The sequence below is a fragment of the Daldinia caldariorum genome (genome assembly GCF_022478825.1).
Source record: "Daldinia caldariorum strain CBS 122874 unplaced genomic scaffold F4812scaffold_2, whole genome shotgun sequence".
NCBI classification, from domain to species: domain Eukaryota; kingdom Fungi; phylum Ascomycota; class Sordariomycetes; order Xylariales; family Hypoxylaceae; genus Daldinia; species Daldinia caldariorum.
The window spans coordinates 1835755-1853870 of record NW_025953038.1 but is presented as its reverse complement, the minus strand read 5'-3'; the positions used below and the strand labels follow the sequence as shown (position 1 = coordinate 1853870).

At 47.4% G+C, this 18116-nt stretch overlaps 5 protein-coding genes across 5 annotated transcripts; 3 read left to right on the top strand and 2 right to left on the bottom strand.

Annotated features, from left to right (window-relative positions):
• The first annotated feature begins 172 nt into the window (after positions 1-172).
• F4812DRAFT_183183 (4-hydroxyphenylpyruvate dioxygenase) lies at positions 173-2176 on the top strand. The gene is made up of 2 exons (XM_047930046.1): positions 173-1649; positions 1787-2176. Exon 1 carries the CDS (start codon positions 378-380, stop codon positions 1614-1616), a length of 1239 nt encoding a protein of 412 aa, XP_047793858.1. The 5' UTR covers positions 173-377; the 3' UTR covers positions 1617-1649; positions 1787-2176.
• Positions 2177-2599: 423 nt separating this feature from the next.
• Positions 2600-4610, bottom strand: F4812DRAFT_467577 (TFIIH basal transcription factor complex, subunit SSL1; the record flags this gene model as incomplete). Its single annotated transcript, XM_047938675.1, has 2 exons — positions 3561-4610; positions 2600-3491 (listed from the first exon to the last, which is right to left on the bottom strand). Exons 1-2 carry the CDS (start codon positions 4148-4150, stop codon positions 2600-2602), a joined length of 1482 nt encoding a protein of 493 aa, XP_047793857.1. The 5' UTR covers positions 4151-4610.
• Positions 4611-5235: 625 nt separating this feature from the next.
• Positions 5236-6439, bottom strand: F4812DRAFT_455654 (chitin synthase III catalytic subunit; the record flags this gene model as incomplete). Its single annotated transcript, XM_047936860.1, has 6 exons — positions 5236-5784; positions 5843-5936; positions 5989-6076; positions 6127-6223; positions 6298-6333; positions 6410-6439. 6 exons carry the CDS (start codon positions 6437-6439, stop codon positions 5236-5238), a joined length of 894 nt encoding a protein of 297 aa, XP_047793856.1.
• Positions 6440-9103: 2664 nt separating this feature from the next.
• F4812DRAFT_455653 (sugar transporter-domain-containing protein) lies at positions 9104-13481 on the top strand (the record flags this gene model as incomplete). Its single annotated transcript, XM_047936859.1, has 6 exons — positions 9104-9140; positions 11082-11583; positions 11640-11717; positions 11790-12272; positions 12325-13037; positions 13108-13481. The coding sequence occupies 6 exons, from the start codon at positions 9104-9106 to the stop codon at positions 13479-13481; spliced, it is 2187 nt and encodes a 728-aa protein (XP_047793855.1).
• A 1416-nt stretch (positions 13482-14897) lies between these two features.
• On the top strand, positions 14898-18115 carry F4812DRAFT_182316 (glycosyltransferase family 39 protein). Its single transcript, XM_047930043.1, has 7 exons — positions 14898-15235; positions 15302-15424; positions 15479-15486; positions 15548-15598; positions 15652-16415; positions 16471-16968; positions 17024-18115. The coding sequence occupies exons 1-7, from the start codon at positions 15092-15094 to the stop codon at positions 17665-17667; spliced, it is 2232 nt and encodes a 743-aa protein (XP_047793854.1). The 5' UTR covers positions 14898-15091; the 3' UTR covers positions 17668-18115.
• The last annotated feature ends 1 nt before the right edge of the window (position 18116 follows it).

Genomic DNA, 18116 nt, shown 5'->3' with positions numbered 1-18116 from the left:
AGTCATGTTCGCCCGAGACGTTCCTTGCCACGCAAGAACAGGAAGCACGGGAAAGGGAAAGAGGTGCGGAATTCGTCCCGACCCAGAATTCCTGGCCTATCCCGCTTTAACCGTTATACTGTCAAGGCAATAGATCGGGTAGGATAGACGACTTGTATTAGGTAAGGTGATATTGAAGGTATCTTACATGCGTATTTCTACCCCTTAAGGTTTCCTCTGTCCAAATGTTGTATTCAGTATCACATTATATACCTCAGCACCTTCATAGTCCATCTCTATCCTCTCTTCCCTACACATATCTACTACTATTACCTCCTTAAGCAATATCTGGGGAGTATAATTCAACCAACTCTATACATTAAGTCAAACCGACAAATATGGCACCCTCCGCGATCTCTACATCTCCCCCTAGGTACTCCTCGTACGCAGATGGGTATGCCGTACAGGCCGGCGTACCCAACTTCCAGGGCTACGATCATGTCACCTGGTGGGTAGGTAACGCGAAGCAGGCCGCCTCGTACTACACTACGCTCTTTGGTTTTGAGACGGTTGCGTACCGCGGCTTAGAAACTGGCAGCCGATATTTCACATCACACGTCGTGGCCTGCGGTGATATCCGCTTTGTGTTCACGTCGCCGATCCGCTCGTACGCCTACCTGCCTAAAGATGAACCCATCACCGAAGACGAGCGGAAACAACTTAAGGAGATGCACGACCACCTCGAGAGACATGGCGACGCCGTACGTGACGTTGCCTTCGAAGTTGATAGCGTGGAGGGCGTATACAACCACGCCATATCCCAAGGCGCCGTCTCCGTCCAACCCCCTACGCTCCAGCGCGACAAGCAGCACGGCGACGTGCTAACAGCCGTGATTCGGACTTACGGCGACACGACACATACCTTGATCTCGCGGCGGAACTACACGGGGCCCTTCCTCCCGGGTTTCCAAGCGCGCTCCTCGCCGCCGTCTACCACATCCCTACCGCGCGTCGACCTAGCCTGCATCGACCACTGCGTCGGCAACCAGTCGTGGGACGAGATGGTGGCGGCCTGCGACTTCTATGAGCGGTGCCTGTCGTTCCACCGATTCTGGTCGGTGGATGACAGCCAGATATGCACGGAGTTCAGCGCGCTGCGCAGTATCGTGATGAGCAGCGCCAACGATGTCGTCAAGATGCCCATCAACGAGCCGGCGCTGGGGAAAAAGAAATCGCAGATCGAGGAGTTCGTCGTGTTCAACTCGGGCCCCGGGGTCCAGCACATCGCGCTGCTGACGCCAGACATCGTGTCCGCGGTGTCGGCCATGCGCGCCCGCGGCGTCGAGTTTATCGCCGTCCCGGACACGTACTACGAGACGATGCGGGAGCGCCTACGCACAGAGAAGAGGACCTGGGAGCTCCAGGAGGAGTTCGAGACCCTGCAGCGGCTCAACATCCTCATCGACTACGACGAGGGCGGATACCTCCTGCAGCTCTTCACCAAGCCGCTCATGGACCGCCCCACCGTCTTCGTCGAGATCATCCAGCGCCGCGATTTCGACGGCTTCGGCGCCGGGAACTTCAAGAGCTTGTTCGAGGCTATCGAGCGGGAGCAAGCTCAGAGGGGGAACTTGTAGGGTACATACCTACCTCTACCTACTTATCTCTAGGTATGTAGTTTGTTAGTTAGTTAGTCAGTTTGAGGAATTGGAAAGATGGCGGGTGGGTGATGGGAATAACCCTCCTCTGTCTTGATATGGTGGAAGGGGACATATAAATGTACGATATACTTAATAACCTAGGATAGATACCTACATGGGTCAGGTACCTAAATTAACGAGACCATGGCACGATAACGCAGCAAATACGGATCAATCCATTGATTTATAAATTCTATACACCGTATCGTTAATATACCTCCATTTGAGGTGTGAGATCGTCAGGGGAGGATCACGCTTTACAGAGGTACCTAATGTTAGGATATGTATTAGGAGGTAGGTGGTAGGTAACCCGGTACAAAACCTCTTTGTAAATAGGATAACTACCTAAAGTTGTAGCTAGTTACCTCTAGCTACCTGCCTGGGTTTCTGCCGTTCATTCGGATACCATCTCTATACTTTTGCTTCCCATCCCGAACTAGATATCGGTAGCGCATATAGCGCCCTATTCTATACGAATTAACCTCCTCATCCCCGAGCAAGTCCGGCGTAAATCCCCTAACCTACTTATCCAGTAGTAGTTAGTATAACTAAGGTAAGTAGTAGTAGCAGCAGCAACAGTTGTTGCTGTTGCTGTTGCTGTTGCTTGCTATAATACGGGTCCCCCTAAACGCCCACCTCCCCCCCATGCAATAGTAGTAGAAGTAGTAGTAGTAATACCAAGTTCGGTTCGGTTGGTTATTTTTCTGTCGTGTTTATATCGTATCCGAAGAAAAATAAAAGGACGGGCATTCAATCGAGTCATCGAATCATCGAAAAGGAACCTCTCCCCCAACCTCTAAGCAAAACAACAACAAAACTTCTACGCCAACAATCCCGTGGAAGGCCTGATTTGATATACTTATCGTCTATTTCGCATTACGCCAACTTCTTCTTTTTCTTCTTCAGAGTCATCCAAGGATCTAAGAATCTATCTCCATCGCGCTATTATTCCCCAGCGCTTCTCCATTCGCGCCATTACTGCTACTGGTGCCGGCGGTAGCAGCTGCGTCACCGTTTTTAATGTCCCTGGTATCGCTCTGACACCCGGGACAGTTATGCAGGACTTCGTGGGCGAAGAGGTCGCAGTCGATGCAGAAGTGGTTTCGGCAGACCTCACACGCGTACCTACTAGACTCGCTAAGACCTTTGAGGGGCGGGAGTATCGGGGCGGTGCCGGTCTTCTCCTTGCCCTTGATCGTAATCTTTCCTTTGCCCTTTTTGGGGTCGGGCGGTTCGGGAAACGGCGTCAGACACGCGTAGCAGGCTTTGGATCGCTTAGCTTCTGACCACGGCACCTCGACCCAGTTGCGCAGTGGGAATAAGTGGTGATATGACCGAGCTAAATGTGTGGATAAGATGAGCGTCAGTCCACAACCAGGGCATTCTGCTGGTAATCTGCAGACGCGAGATCCGCAGCGCGTACAGCCGTAACCTTCGCGTGTTGGTCGGTTGTGGCACGCGCAGTAATGGATACTACCACCGGCCGCTAGAGTCCTCGAGGGGAAACCCATCATGAGTAAGCTTGCATTACTCTGCTCCTGGGTCCGCGTGACAGGGGGCGTCGTGATGGCTATTAACAACTCTCTAAAATGCTCCTCGTGTAAAGCTATACTATAGCTGGAGTTATCTCCTCCATTTGTCCTCGAACAGAGCTCGTCGCAGATAGCTACTTGCGCGGCGAGGCCGACGATAGATACGCGTATTTTGTCGGTGACTAAAACATTGATCGTCTCATGTATGTCTCCCGGATCGCTGGACATTAATGCGCCGTAGACTATCACGACCTCTCTCGTTCCATGCGACGGTGTGTGGCTATACCCAGAAAAAATCGTCAGTCATTCCACTTCCTTCATCCTTTCCGGTTAAGCTGTAGAAACCCACTATAGTGCACCCCTGCACATCTCCAAGGCATTCTGTAGACTTGGGTTTCCCTGAGGGTCTTGCTTGACCCAACCCTGCAACTTCTCCAAGTGGTCTGCTGGGTTCCCGCTCATATCGCTTATCCTGACCGCGACGCCGTCTCGCATGCCTATAATCGCTAACTGGGAGATGGGATTCTGCTCGAAGTATTCTCTAACGAATTGGGAGGCGTAGGCCATGGTCAACTCGTATCTGCTGGGTAGCAAGTCCTTCTCGAGCATGGCGAAGGACATGTCGATAACTAAAACAAGATGTCGTATTATACCACGTTGCAAAGGCGTCGTGTCCTTTAGTAACCGCGCACGTTTCTCCGCTTCGGCGCGGCCCTCGATAGCTCCTGCGAGCGTGCCGTCGGCATCTTCGACGACAGTATCCCATGATCGTTGAATATCTTCCCAGGCGGCTTTAGCATTTTTTCGGACACTCTTCTTGCCCTTTTCAGTGCGATTCCGCGATCGTGCATCGTTTCGCGTGCCAGATGTTACCTGGTGGTTCCCGAACTCGTCATCGGAGGCGTCATCAGCTTGGTATTCTCCATCAGAATCGGCCATGGTCTAATCACGCTTCGGGTTTAATTAAGTTCGTGCTTGTGTGATTCGAGTTTCGAAGAGGTTGGCAGTGGCTGAGTAGCAGATCCGTAATATTCGTCGGGAGCAACTTGTATTATGAAGTTGGGAAAGAAAGAAGAGAAAAAGGGAGGAAGAGAGACCTAAGCTCTAAATGAGGTGCCTAAGGCAGATGCGCAGCGGGAAGTTTCCTACAGCACCTTAACCTTAAGAGAGCATTGTTGAGAGGAGGGTTAAAAGACACCATAACCCCAAACTCGCAAACAGTGTATGATAATCTCTAGCGTAGCGTTATCAAGGAGAAGGGGGGTAGATTCTAAACGACGTTAATCAACTTTTGGATATGGAATGTGTGGATAAAATAACAAGGAATAATTGGGTATGCAAAGGTTCAGAAGGCAAGGCTGCAGAGCTTCCTTGTTGAAATGCTACATACCTAGTACTGCCAAAAAAATATACAGCCTTGTATTTAGCTCTTTAAATCTAAGCTAATTAAAAAAGCTCTAGATAAGAGGTGTACATAACATCGTACTTACCTAGGTACATAAAATTTTGTGCTTATTACATTAGAATGTAGAATAATACCAGCTCATTCACGTCATGCCGCATGAAAAATAGTAGGTACCTTGAAGGACAAAAGAGCTAACATGGCTCATCAGGCTTGAAACTATTCAACTGTACCAACACGACCTCATATACATCAGTCGCAACATATCCGGGGTATACTATCAACCATACTATCAACCACTCTCTCAACCAGACCTTTAAGCTTCTCTCCAACTATTGAATGGCAAATATGCAACCCCTCTCCTCCAAGCTTGCTCCCCTTCACTTCGCATCGCGCATGCAACCGTGCTTTTTTTCGGCCGGCCCTTTGCATAAGATAAAAGAGTATTTCTACGTGTATTAAATTTGTCATGGTATTTTTTTTCTTGTTGCTGCTGTTCCTTCGAAAATGGCATCTTTGCCAATGGGAGACAACCAAGGAATGAAAAGAAGAGAACGAGAATAGGGTATATTGGTGAACCGGAACGCCAACGCCGCAATAAAAATGAAATGAGGGACAAGAATTAAGGATAGCCTGTAGGCTGGCTGGCAATCGGCCAGTCGTCTTCGGTAATGCTCGACCAGAATGCCCATACCATCACGACCGCGAGTAACGTGAAGAGCGTCTGAAATAACGCCCCGTCAATCTTGCCACTGGTACCGTTACAGATGTACGGGCTGATAACGTAGTTGAAGATCTGGCCTATGGCAAACAAAACGGCAGCGCCTGTGAGGTAAAGCATGGGTCGGATCTCACCCAGGATTCTGAGGACGAGGATAGCTTCCAAAACGTAGAAGGCAACAAGAAAAACGAGCGGCGCAAGCTGGTAAAGCACGTAAAGCGCGATATTTCGATAATGATCGTCGGCCCTGGTAATAAATTTGCTTGTCCAGTGATATCCCGTATCGAGAGTGATATAACCGGTACCGACAAAAAGGACAGCACCAGAGAGGAGCATGAGTCCTATGGAAAGTGGCGTGCCATCATCAAGGATTTGATATCCTACAATAGCATTGAGTAGTAGAATCCATGTCGTCGCAATAATCATTCCGATATGGATTCCAGTGAAGGCCTGCGTAATTAGGTTAGTTTGGCCAGTCCGTAGGGTTAATTTGATTGATATCGCGTACAATCCTTACTGTCGCATTGAGAGGAAACTCCCCGACAGTGAATATTTCACATATCTCGATTATGATGAAACCGATTAGGAACAATTGCATCTCCCTGCAGCCGAGTCAGTCAAACGGCCTGGGAAGTGAAAGGAACCAACACGGACCTCCGGCCAACTGCAGCCTTCTTTCTTTCCGAGCGTAACAATAGCCATATTGACACGACAATGGCGATGCCGCAAAGTAATATCGACCCTGCTCTTTATTAGCGGGAATTCATCTTAGTTTGTAGCAACCAGACGAACCTAGATTTCCCAAGTAACGGTCATCGCCAGAAAGAGGGATGCCTCGTAGTTCGCAACCACCCCATCCGCCTCGTTGAGTATGACTCTCCGAGAGAACCTGATTCGTATGTTAGCGATACCTATCGGGTTTTCGGCGGGACATTGCATAGTCGTGTTACTAGGTGGACATACGTTGCAGACAGGTAAAGTCGAATCGCGGCAGAACGCCTAAGTAGCAAAGTTAGCATCGCCTTGTGAGCATAGTGGCAGAATATCGTCCATGATGAAGTTGAGGAAGACATACGTCGAAATTACCGAAATTCGTCGACCCCATTTTGCGTTGCGGCGGCGCGAGGGAACCGCGCAAAGATCAATGGTTGAACGAGGTAGAAATGGTTCGTGGGAGTACGGGATTTGTGATGAATAATACTCTACTTTCTTAGCCTGTCGATAGAAAGATATCCGAACGTGCGCAGGTCCGTGATAAGCTGAGCCGGGGCCGTATTCTGAATTAGAGTTGTTGTGGCAAGAGATTGCTGTGGATCTTGCCTTGTGCCAGATAGCAGATAGGTGAGAAGCGCAGGCCTTACCCGCGTTTGCTCTCAGACTCGGATCGGTCTGGGGGCTGGAAATGAAACCAAGGTTGAATATTGGTTATGATGTACCGTAGCTTGATTATTATTATTAGTAGTAGTAGTATTCCCCCGCAAACTCCCTTCCTCTCCCAATTATGGTACTTTGAACCTAATCGTGATGACTTCTTCGTTTTCCAAGAAAGTGAGTTGATGTGTTAATTTTTAGGTAGAAGAGGGTAGAAATGAGGTCCGGGGCCAAGTTATTAGGGTGATTCGATATTCATAGGCCAAACTTGGCCGAACTTGGGGATCCCCTGGCGCCTTCTACAAACGAGAGAGACGAAGCTACCTTGTGTAGGTAATGGCGTAGTAGACTTGGTAAGTAATCTACTTTAGCTGTTTAGGTATCGAAAAAGTGAGCAGACGAGGAAGGCAGGAATTGATTCTGGTTGGTAGAAATTAGGAACAGCGGGTCTCCTTAAATTGTTCCAAACCTATTTTGGTCACTTGAGGTCTTATTGTTCCTGGGAAAAGAGGCAGGAACAACGCGATTCGGCATATATTATGAACAGGGATAAGAAATCTAGTTTGTCTGGGTTTTGCAGGGGGGGAACGGCCAAATTTCAATTTCACCACTCTTGCGATTTTATTCGCGCCAAAAATTCATCATTGCTACAGGTACCTACCTACCTTGGCAGCTAGGTAGGTAGTTTACCTAGTTCCAGGGCTATCACAATAGTATAATAGTATGGGCCTTGAGGTCCGGGCATGAGGCATGAGCATCAAAAGATAAAAGATAGCGTTAAGTTCCAGGACTTACCGCTTATACTTTTGTAAGTTGATGTGAACTCAATAACCTCAATAGACTGCCCTAGCGTGCCTTGCCGTAGAATGGTTGACGAAAAAAAAAATAGTGTTCACCAACCAGAGGACCAGATCAGCACGATGTCTTGCATAAAATAAAAAGGCTGTACATATCCTTCATGGAATGGCTTGGAAGAGTTAGGTGTGGGAGCTAGGCTAAGGGATCCATCAACCTGTAAAATGATTTGGATTGGATCATCTTCATGCGTGATGAACTGTATTGTAGCCTTTCGCGATAACAAGGTTTGCTGTCCCGCCACTTACAGATGACAACATTTTATCCCATTAGCTGTTCGTACATAGTAGTACTAGTAGTACCTTGCGTCCCATCGCCACATGTTCGATAACACGTTCTGTTGTGATTGTTGGGAATATAGGTATTTGGTAGCATCGCTTGGGGGCTATTGATACCAAGATATTGTAGTCTGAGGTATCTTTAATGAACTGGGTTGTGTATGTACGGATCCGTGTAAGGTCCGTACCTACATACAATGTGACACGGGCATGACGATGGGAAGGGCCGTTGAATACCGGGGTACGCCAATATGGTTGCTTGAGATACCCGTAGACCTTAGGTTTGCGCCGTACCCTTCCCTGGATCAAGGTCAGCACTACCCGCCGACCCTAGGTTAGTCTTTTATGCAATCTTGGATGAATTCGCCTAGGTACGGTCCGTTTGCCAGAAATGCATACATACATTACATAGACGCCTTACATGTAGATCAAGCGCACCAACCACTAGTTACCATATTGGTGATTCTAATGGTTTAACGGCGGTTCGAATGGTATCTAATGGAAGCCGATTTGAGACATTCAAAACCGCAAGAATGTATCGCACAATATATCTAAATGATAGTTATTGTAAAGCATTGCTCTAGAGTCTGGACTCATAAGCCACTTAGAGCGCCGCAACCAATTGATGTCTTCAAGTGTCTCAAAGTAGTTACCCTTTACCGCTGGCTAAGGATGTTAACGCCCGAATGACTATCGCGATGGTATGCATTCAAGATTCAATATCCGGGTCCTTGATATTTAGGGAATAATTGAAGCGGCAGCGCGCGTAGTAAAATAATGGCAGGGAACCGCAACGTTTCAGCCATATTTCTTTGTACCTCTCAGATCGCGGTATCTAACGTATTCGACGTCAGTGGCCGATGATGAGTGGTGCTCAGCCCGCTCTTAATTTGGGCTTTTATTTGCCATCTGACCACTCAATGCTTAATAGTAGACTTATCCTTCTAGCTTTCTAGTTTCGGAGGGCGGATGAATAGCTTGGAAGGGTACGCAAGAAAACAACGAACTAGAGCGGAGTTTGCAGATGCTCTGATAAATTATAAGTAAGCGTATAGTTGTTGATGGTAGTTGATAGTTAAGTCGAAAGGTTCATTTAAATCTCGAAAAATGCCGGGTCTGAACGATTGCGCACAATGGTGTAACTCGAAAGCCATTTACCTACACCTGAGTGTAGCATAGCCCGAACTTGCTATAAATGATAACCTTTGTGAGAACGAGCCCTAAAGGTGGGTTTTCTGATCAGGCCTAGGTAAGCTTAAACAAACATGTCTGTGCTACTAGATGTCAATGAGATTAAAAGTGGTGAGTTTTGAGATGCTAGACTAGACTAGTAGTAATAAGTCTTCAAGAACTTCAACCATACCCTAGTATATATTTCCTTTCCACGTGCGTGTAAACTCAGGGACTCTGGGGTGAGGGGAATTGGAGGGAGGGGGTGAAGGGGGGGAGACTGAGTGGAAAACACTAGATTAGATGATCAGCCGAACACTCTCCAGGCTTCAAAAAGCTTTTACAGTAAGAAGGCGCCCGTGATCAAAGCCTTCCCCAAACATCTGAGCAACGATCTAAGACAACTTGTAGGATTGGGAAAGGGTTTCTTTTGAAGAGGGGCATTTTCTGGGGTGTTGCACCCTCAAGTGACATTTGTGTTGACCGGCTGGGGGAGAAGGGGAGCAATATTTCATGCTATGATGCTATCGTGGGTCTATTTGCATACCGGCGCATACGCGAGTAGACTGGCTGACTGGGGCAATACTGGAGCCGCCATACCTAGACGACGGCTGAATATGTAACTAGCTAGTAACACCTGACCCGACTAATTCTCTTCGACCTTCTACATCTCGTTTGCTTCATTCGTTGAATTGAAAAAAGAGGATTTGACATGTGTTGTATGTTGTAGAATTTCGTATGCGTCTTCCTAAATGGGGGCTGATTTGCGTAGCTTGGCTTTCTAAAATAGAAAAGATGACCCCCATCAAAGTAGGTAAACGGGAAAGCCTGATAAACCTACCTAGACTCTAAGCGCATCATGTGATGGACCATCTTTCTGCCTTGCATCTAAGAGGTACGTACATAAGGACTTTTAGGTAATTGTGGAATAGCTCGGATGAAGACGATAGGTAGGTACCTAAGCTTGGCTAAGACTTTATATAATCTAAAGGCGGTATTAGCAATAATTCTAGACGTTGCGGCAGCTCATAAAATATGAATTGTCGCGGCGTACGAAGCACAGTTGTTTTATGTAAAGAATACGGTATGGTACATGTGGTCGAATAGTTTTTCACCCGTAATCAAAAGAGGGTGCGGGTGCGGCAAGGGCTGTGTTCGGGCTGTAGGGACGGGTGAGTTCAGGCAAACCGCATCTGTTGTAGGACGCTCAGGATCTGGCTATAGTCTGGCTGTGGGGGTTTGCTTACCCCACACCAAAGAACCGCAGCTACCATGAAACCTCCAAGGCTTACCGTTGCAATTACCGCAAGAAAAGAAAGGTTGCTGTACAGTGCCTTGGTATACGGAGTACAATACATCTTTCATAAAGGGCTAAGATGCCCAAGACCGCCTACCTAGGTAAGATCAGTAAGATCAGCGGCTTGTTAATCCTCACTCCCTGAACTTCTGAAAAAAAATAAAAAAAAAATAGGGGATTGCAGGTTAGGATTTATCGATCTGTCCCTCTGTTCCGAAAGAGCCATCTTTTTTTTTTCTTTCCTTTTTTTTATGAAACTTGCTTCACTTACTCACAATTCATTCCCTTTTTTCTCAATCACTTATCTCAATATACATTTTAAATTTTTACCTATTCCTACTTACATTGGTTAACTTTCCCCCATTCGAGTAAAATACCAATTCTAGTTACGGTTTTTTATTTATTTATTTAATCAATATTACCTTGAAGTCGACTCCGTTCTCGGGATAGGTCGGTTGATCCGGTTGGTCTTAAAAATAAAAGTTGTATTTGTACCTACCTACAGTGCGTGGAGGTACCTTGTCAGCTTGTTTGGACCAAGATTTCGCAGTGTTGCATGTGTCTTGTGCTTGTTGATCCACCGACCTGCGTTGCTGGTTCGAAAACTTGTCGACGCCTTTCGTCACTCGTCAAAAAGCCCGGATGACTTTGAATCTTGGGCGGCTTGTCTTGTCCTATATACTCGCTCCACCCTTTTCCCGCATTCCCTAACCCATCCCCCCCAACTCAATTCCAATCGATAATATCAACCGCAGGAGGGCGCTGCTGCTTAACAGCCCCAACCTTTCCCAAAATTCCTTCACCAAAATCAAACCGTCTTCCCTCAAACATTCCTCTGAGGACTTTAACTAATCTATCCGACCACGGCGCCCAATCGACGTCATTACTGGCCGCCCACCGAGATCAGCACTCTCACGAGAGACGTTCCTCCGACTCTGTCGACTTTGACTCTTGGACTGATACCGGTGATATCGCAGAGCAGTTGGCAGATGAGGAGGATCCCTTGCGGAAGACCCTCGCCGATACCTCCGTAAATGAGGACCTATTCTCGGGGGTCCTGAAACGTCATCCCAAGCATAAACGCGTTCAGTTTAGAAGATCCGTCTCCGAACATAGTAATCGTCGTATTTCTACATCCTTGTCCTTTTCCGGGACTATTGATAAAGAAGCCATCGAGGTTCCTGACGTTCCTCCACGTCGCCGTTCGAGGGCAGATCGTTTACTGGCCGCCATCATGCCGGGCGCCGGGATACACGGCCTCACGGGCAAGCCCCTCATGTTCGCATTACGCGTTCCCAAGCACCCGGATCAACACGTGCTGACTATCTTCACAGCTATTTTACGAGTATATTCGTCTCGTTAGGTGTCTTTCTGTTTGGATATGACCAAGGAGTTATGTCGGGCATCATCACGTAAGAGCTCAACGATCATTTCACTTCAGCTTACCGTACCGTACCGTTCCATCTCTAACAACGCTACTGTAGAGGCCCGTTCTTTAGGGATTACTTCAAGAATCCCTCGAAAGCAGAGATTGGTACGATGGTCGCTATCCTTGAGATTGGTGCTTTAGTATCGTCGCTAGTAGTAGGAAGAGTCGGCGATATCATCGGTCGGCGGAGAACGATTCTGTATGGTTCTATGATCTTTTTCGTCGGCGGTGCTTTGCAGACTTTCGCTGCCAACATGCCCATGATGATGTTAGGCAGAATTATCGCAGGTCTGGGTGTTGGTTCCTTATCAACTATCGTGCCTGTCTACCAATCCGAGATTTCACCCCCTCACAACAGGGGTAAACTGGCCTGTATCGAGTTTTCGGGTAACATTATCGGTTACACGACGTCGGTCTGGGTTGACTACTTCTGCGGCTTCATTGAGAACGATATGTCATGGCGTATTCCCCTGCTAATGCAATGTGTCATGGGAGCCCTCCTAGGCTTCGGTAGTTTGATTATTGTCGAATCCCCAAGGTAATGCCCCATCCATCCTTAATTTTAAGCTATTTGCGTTGACCATCTGTAGATGGTTATTAGATAATGACCACGATGAGGAAGGTATTGTGGTTATCGCAAATCTGTACGGTGGCGGTGACATTCACAACCACAAGGCAAGAGAGGAATATCGGGAAATCAAGATGAACGTCCTACTCCAGCGCATGGAAGGCGAGCGATCTTACTCGGAGATGTTCCGACGTTACAAGACCCGAGTCTTCATCGCCATGTCTGCGCAAGCTCTTGCCCAACTGAACGGCATAAATGTTATCTCGTACTATGCGCCTTATGTCTTCGAGTCCGGTGGCTGGATCGGTCACGATGCAGTCAAGATGACTGGTATCAACGGCATAACGTACTTCCTTTCGACAATCCCACCGTGGTATATAGTCGATCGATGGGGACGTCGAGTTATTCTCTTAACAGGCGCCGTTGCGATGGCAATATCGTTATCTTTGGTATCGTACTTTATCTATTTGGATGTCGAGGCGACAAAAACTTTGGTTGTCGTTTTCGTCATGGTCTACAATGCCGCGTTTGGTTATTCATGGGGACCTATTCCTTGGCTATATCCGCCAGAGATCCTACCACTCAGCATTCGATCGAAAGGAGCAAGTTTGTCTACCGCTGCCAACTGGGCTTTCAACTGGCTGGTTGGTGAAATGACGCCTATTCTTCAAGAGTGGATTAAGTGGCGACTGTACCTGGTGCACGCCTTCTTCTGTGTGGTCAGTTTTGTAGTGGGTAAGTATAGTTTATATGGTTTACATGGTTTATGTAGTGCTTTCTTGTCAATGACGCTAACCACGACTAGTGTATTTCATATACCCCGAAACTTGCGGAGTTCGATTAGAAGATATGGACTCGCTCTTTGGAGATGCTAGCACGGCAGTAGGAACCCCTGGCGTGAGGTCTGAGACGGGTTCTCTAGTTAGGGCGGGATCGCCCGTGCCCTCGCTCGACCTTCGGGGACGGCCGCTTGGCTCAGACGCTAACATCCCCTCGATGGACATTGACCCTCCCGTCGTCAACATCGTAGATGGAAAGCCACAACTACGCTCTGAGAGCCAAAGTTCACGAGGGCGCGTAGGCGAGTGGCTGACTAGGATGGTTGGGCAGAATCGGGGAGGAAGCAGCAGTCCAGCCGGAGGAGGCAGATATGCTCCATTAGACCAGCGAGATGACTAAATTCACGAGACAGCAGGTTATTGGAATTTGTTACAGGAGACTACTAGACTCTGGTTCATATAGACGGCGCGGTGGAAATCCTAACGGCCACGACGGCCGCATTCCAGCATCATGGTAAAGTGTTTTGCATTTGGGTCATCCAGCGCATCATGCGAGGGACCCTACGATGAGTGACACAGAATAAAGGGAAACAGAGATATGAGGGTCATAATATATCACGATGGAGAGACCTTCCCCCCCTTTTTTTTCCTTTTTTTTCGTATAATAGGCTGTGTCCCGACGAACTTAGGGTTATTAATTGAGATATGGTATCTACCAGCTGTCCAGGGCGGAGATTATGAGCTTTAGATACCTCTCGAGGGAGTCTGTTCAGTTTAATATGAAACGGGGAACCAACAACGAGCCATTTGCAATGACGCCTGATGAAACCCAATCCCAAGAGTGAAGCCTGGCTAGTCGAGTTTTGGTATTAAATAGTACGCAGGTGGAAAGTTTTCATCTATATCTATGTCAAATGTACATCTAGGTACATATTTCAGCTACATATTTTTTCAGATGTACAACTATACTCAATTCGATGTCACTACCTATGTATATGTTATATAACAGGTCTAGAATTTTTTTATTGTCAATCACATGTTTGTCGGGTGGAGATGTAGCTATGGTTCTAGAATAGGTACCTCTCGTGGACCTGATTTCGAAGCTAGATGGACAGATAGACCGTAACGTCGGAACTACTTAGCTAAGGACCGACGAAGTGGGATACCTAGAAGCTAGAGCCGTGGAGGTGGGCCTATGGGATGCTTTGAATTCATTGGCGGGCTACAGGTACATACCTACCTAGGTACAAGGATGTTACCTACAATTTCAAAGTGTCATCAATTTGATGTTGTACGCGCATGTCATGAAACGTTGTCAAAGTACCTAACATTAATTAAGTAAAGCACTTATTTAGGGCAGATAAAAACTACCTGTAGGATGATGCTAAATAAAGCTAGCTGCACGGGGGGGACAAGGGGGGGATAACATTTTTAGCGTATCCCTATCCAGCTTGTTCTTCACCTGTTCTTTTTTAAATCGGTTCAGCTGAGACAGGAAAAAAATATGAGTGGAAGACCCAGGTGGGAAGTTGGGAAGTAGTATAGTACCCAAGGTACGTACATGTAAGTGCCAACTGAAGCCCGGACTGCGGCTAGGGTATCCCGTATTTCGTGTTATCATTATCGTACAAGCCACGCAACATCTCTCCTTTCACCTTTCTCTAACGTTGCCTCAACTTTTCTTCGAGGATTCAGCTTTCCCCCATTGTATTCTCTCTCTCGTGGTCAAGACTTCAATTCTGTCCTTTTTTTTTGTGCGTGAGAGAGAGAGGGAGAAATGCTCTACTTTTGTCGTCTTTGACCGGATTTTATAATCTGTTCTCTTCAGGACCCTCATTTTCTTGACCATTGTCTTTTTTTTTCATTTTTTTTCAGGTAACTTTCCTTCAAGCGGAAAGCCCTCTTTCACACCAACCCAATCCCTAACACTCGTTCCCACTATCTTCTTCTCTTTCTCCCCATTTCCACCTTTTTTATTGGAAAGAAGGGTTGAGAGATAGTTTTTCTACCATGGCCGACGACAAGGCCGCAGTCGCCTCCGGCGCTGATCCCGCCGGCGATGCTGCTCGTCGACGAAACGTACCCGGGGCTTCTGCCCCTGGAGCTCCAGCACAGCCGCAGCTGGACGAGAAGAAAATACATGGAAAGAAGAAGGTATAAACAAACATTGTACCTGCGGCAAGTCTTTGTTGGATTATTAGCTTACTCTGGCATCCGTAGCAGTCTTCGTTCCTCGATGTACTTGATCAGTGGGAGGTCATCATTGCCCCTCTGATCTTCACTGCACTCGCCGCTTTCACACGTCTATGGAAGATTGGCCTAAGCCCAATTGTTACTTGGGATGTAAGTTAAATAACCATTAGGTAGTTCCAGAATGTCTGCTAACAGCCTCAAAAGGAAGCTCAGTTCGTCAAGCCTTCCATCTGTCCTTTCACCGTAGCACTAACACATGGTTCTTCTTTATAGCTTCGGCAAATTCGGATCCCACTATATTAAACGTGAACTATTTTTCGATGTGTTAGTACGACCCGAATTCTCGGTTGGGATATTATTTTTAATACATGGAATAGGCATCCCCCTCTTGGTAAAATCCTTGTTGGTCTCTCCGGAGTCTTAGCGGGTTACAATGGGTCGTTCGAGTTCAAATCCGGTGAGACATATCCCGAGGAGCTCGACTACACCTTCATGCGAGCTTTCAATGCCTTCTGGGGAATATTATGTGTGCCGCTGGCCTACTACACTGCTAGGGAGTTACAGTTGAGACGGCCTGCTGTCTGGCTAGTTACACTTATGGTTCTGTGTGAAAACTCGTACACTACGATTAGCCGATTTATCCTGCTCGATTCTATGCTCCTCTTCGGTACTGTTTCCACTGTCTTCTGCTGGTCCAAGTTCCATCGCCAGCAAAAATACAGCTTCGAGCCCGAGTGGTTCTTCTGGCTGTTTATGACAGGGTTGAGTTTAGGATTCGTTTGCAGTATCAAGCTTGTTGGGCTCTTTGTCACGGCTCTCGTCGGCATTTACACGATCGAAGACTTATGGAACAAGTTTGGTAACACCAAGATGCCAGTTCCGGTCCTCGCTGGCCATGTCGCCGCTCGAGTCGTCGGTCTCATCATTATTCCGCTGCTCGTCTATATGTTCTCCTTCGCGCTTCATTTTGCTATCTTGACCAAGAGCGGACCAGGAGATGCGCAGATGAGCTCCCTCTTCCAAGCCAACCTGGAAGGTAGTGAGATTGGACGGAACTCTCCCCTGGAAGTCGCCATTGGTTCTAAAGTGACACTGAAGAATATGGGTTACGGTGGTGGTCTCCTCCACAGTCACGTTCAGAGTGAGTATTCGGTTCTTCATTGTATTACGCACAAATTATGTTAACCTGCTATAAGCCTACCCCGAGGGTTCGACTCAGCAGCAAGTTACTTGCTATCACCATAAAGATGCCAACAATGAATGGTGGTTTTACCCTAACCGTCACGAACGCGACTACAACCCGGAGGAAGAGCCTAGGTTTATTGGAAACGGCGATACTATCCGCTTAATTCATTCGCAGACTGGACGAAACCTCCACACTCATGATATCGCTGCCCCTGTTACCAAGAGCCAAAAGGAGGTGTCCTGCTACGGTAATCTTACTGTTGGCGATGATAAGGATCATTGGCAAGTCGAAATCGTCAAGGACGTGTCTTCCCGCGACAAGAGTCGTGTGCGAACTTTGACTACCGCTTTCAGGCTGCGAAATCCGGTTATGGGCTGTTATCTCCGAGCCGCCAACGTCAACCTTCCTCAATGGGGTTTCAAGCAAATCGAGGTTACCTGTGACAAAAAGAACAACCCCCGTGATACTTTCACCCACTGGAACGTCGAAGCCCACACTAACGACAAGCGTAAGTTCCATTGAATACCTAATGTCTGGATATCCATTAATTAAGCAAATCACAGTTCCTCCGGGAGACCCTGGCAAGTACAAGTCGCCTTTCTTCCATGACTTCATCCACTTGAATGTTGCCATGATGACATCTAACAACGCCCTGGTGCCTGACCCCGATAAGCAAGACGACCTCGCTTCTCAGTGGTGGCAGTGGCCCATCCTGAACGTCGGCTTGCGTATGTGCGGCTGGGATGATAAGATTGTCAAGTACTTCCTTCTAGGTAACCCCTTTGTCTACTGGGCTTCGACGGCCTCCCTCGGTGCCGTCGGCCTCGTTACTGTTTGGTACATCCTCCGATGGCGACGAGGTTTCACCGATCTTACGCAAGATGATGTGGATCATATTCACTACGCTGGAATATACCCCATCCTGGGATGGTTCCTTCACTACCTCCCCTTCGTTATCATGGCCCGAGTTACTTACGTTCACCATTACTACCCAGCGCTGTACTTTGCAATCCTAAGTTTGGGTTTCTTGGTTGATTGGTTGTTGAGGAACCAGAAGAAAGTGATCCAGTACAGTATTTACACGATCCTATACGCTACTATCATCGGCCTATACATCTTCTTCATCCCCATCTGCTGGGGTATGACAGGAAGCAACCAGAAGTACAAGTACATGAAGTGGTTTGACACCTGGCGCATCTCCGACTAAGAGGTCGAATCGAATCCAGGGGACGAAGGAGACGAAGCGATAGTAGGGTTAGGTACCTGGGTAGGCTCATCAGCCTCAACTGTTATTCATATAGAACATGGCGATCCGGACCATCTGGTTATAACGGCCATCGATCAATCTTCTCCATCTCCTCTATTTTTCTTGGTTTGATGTAACGATATGAAGGCAAACTTGCATGAAAAGGGGAATTAGAGAGCGGAGTTAATGGTGGTAAAACGTGGATGAGGCATACTGGGGAACAAAAAAAAAGAGATCAACTACTCATCAGCAGCATACCGCTTTCTAATATTACGTCTTTTATTTCCCTTTTCTAATCAAGAAAAGTCGCTCCTTGTGGTGAAGTATCACCTTGTCGTAGTCGATGCTTCAAAAGTAGACATTATTACGTAGGGTATCATCGAATGCGTGTGCGATGCCTCCGGCAGGTG

Coding starts and splice junctions, on each gene's coding strand:
- F4812DRAFT_183183 (XM_047930046.1), top strand. CDS start 378: ATGGCACCCTCCGCGATCTCTACATCTCCCCCTAGGTACTCCTCGTAC.
- F4812DRAFT_182316 (XM_047930043.1), top strand. CDS start 15,092: ATGGCCGACGACAAGGCCGCAGTCGCCTCCGGCGCTGATCCCGCCGGC. Junction 15,236..15,301: donor AAATACATGGAAAGAAGAAG/GTATAAACAAAC, acceptor TGGCATCCGTAG/CAGTCTTCGTTCCTCGATGT. Junction 16,416..16,470: donor CCTCCACAGTCACGTTCAGA/GTGAGTATTCGG, acceptor ACCTGCTATAAG/CCTACCCCGAGGGTTCGACT.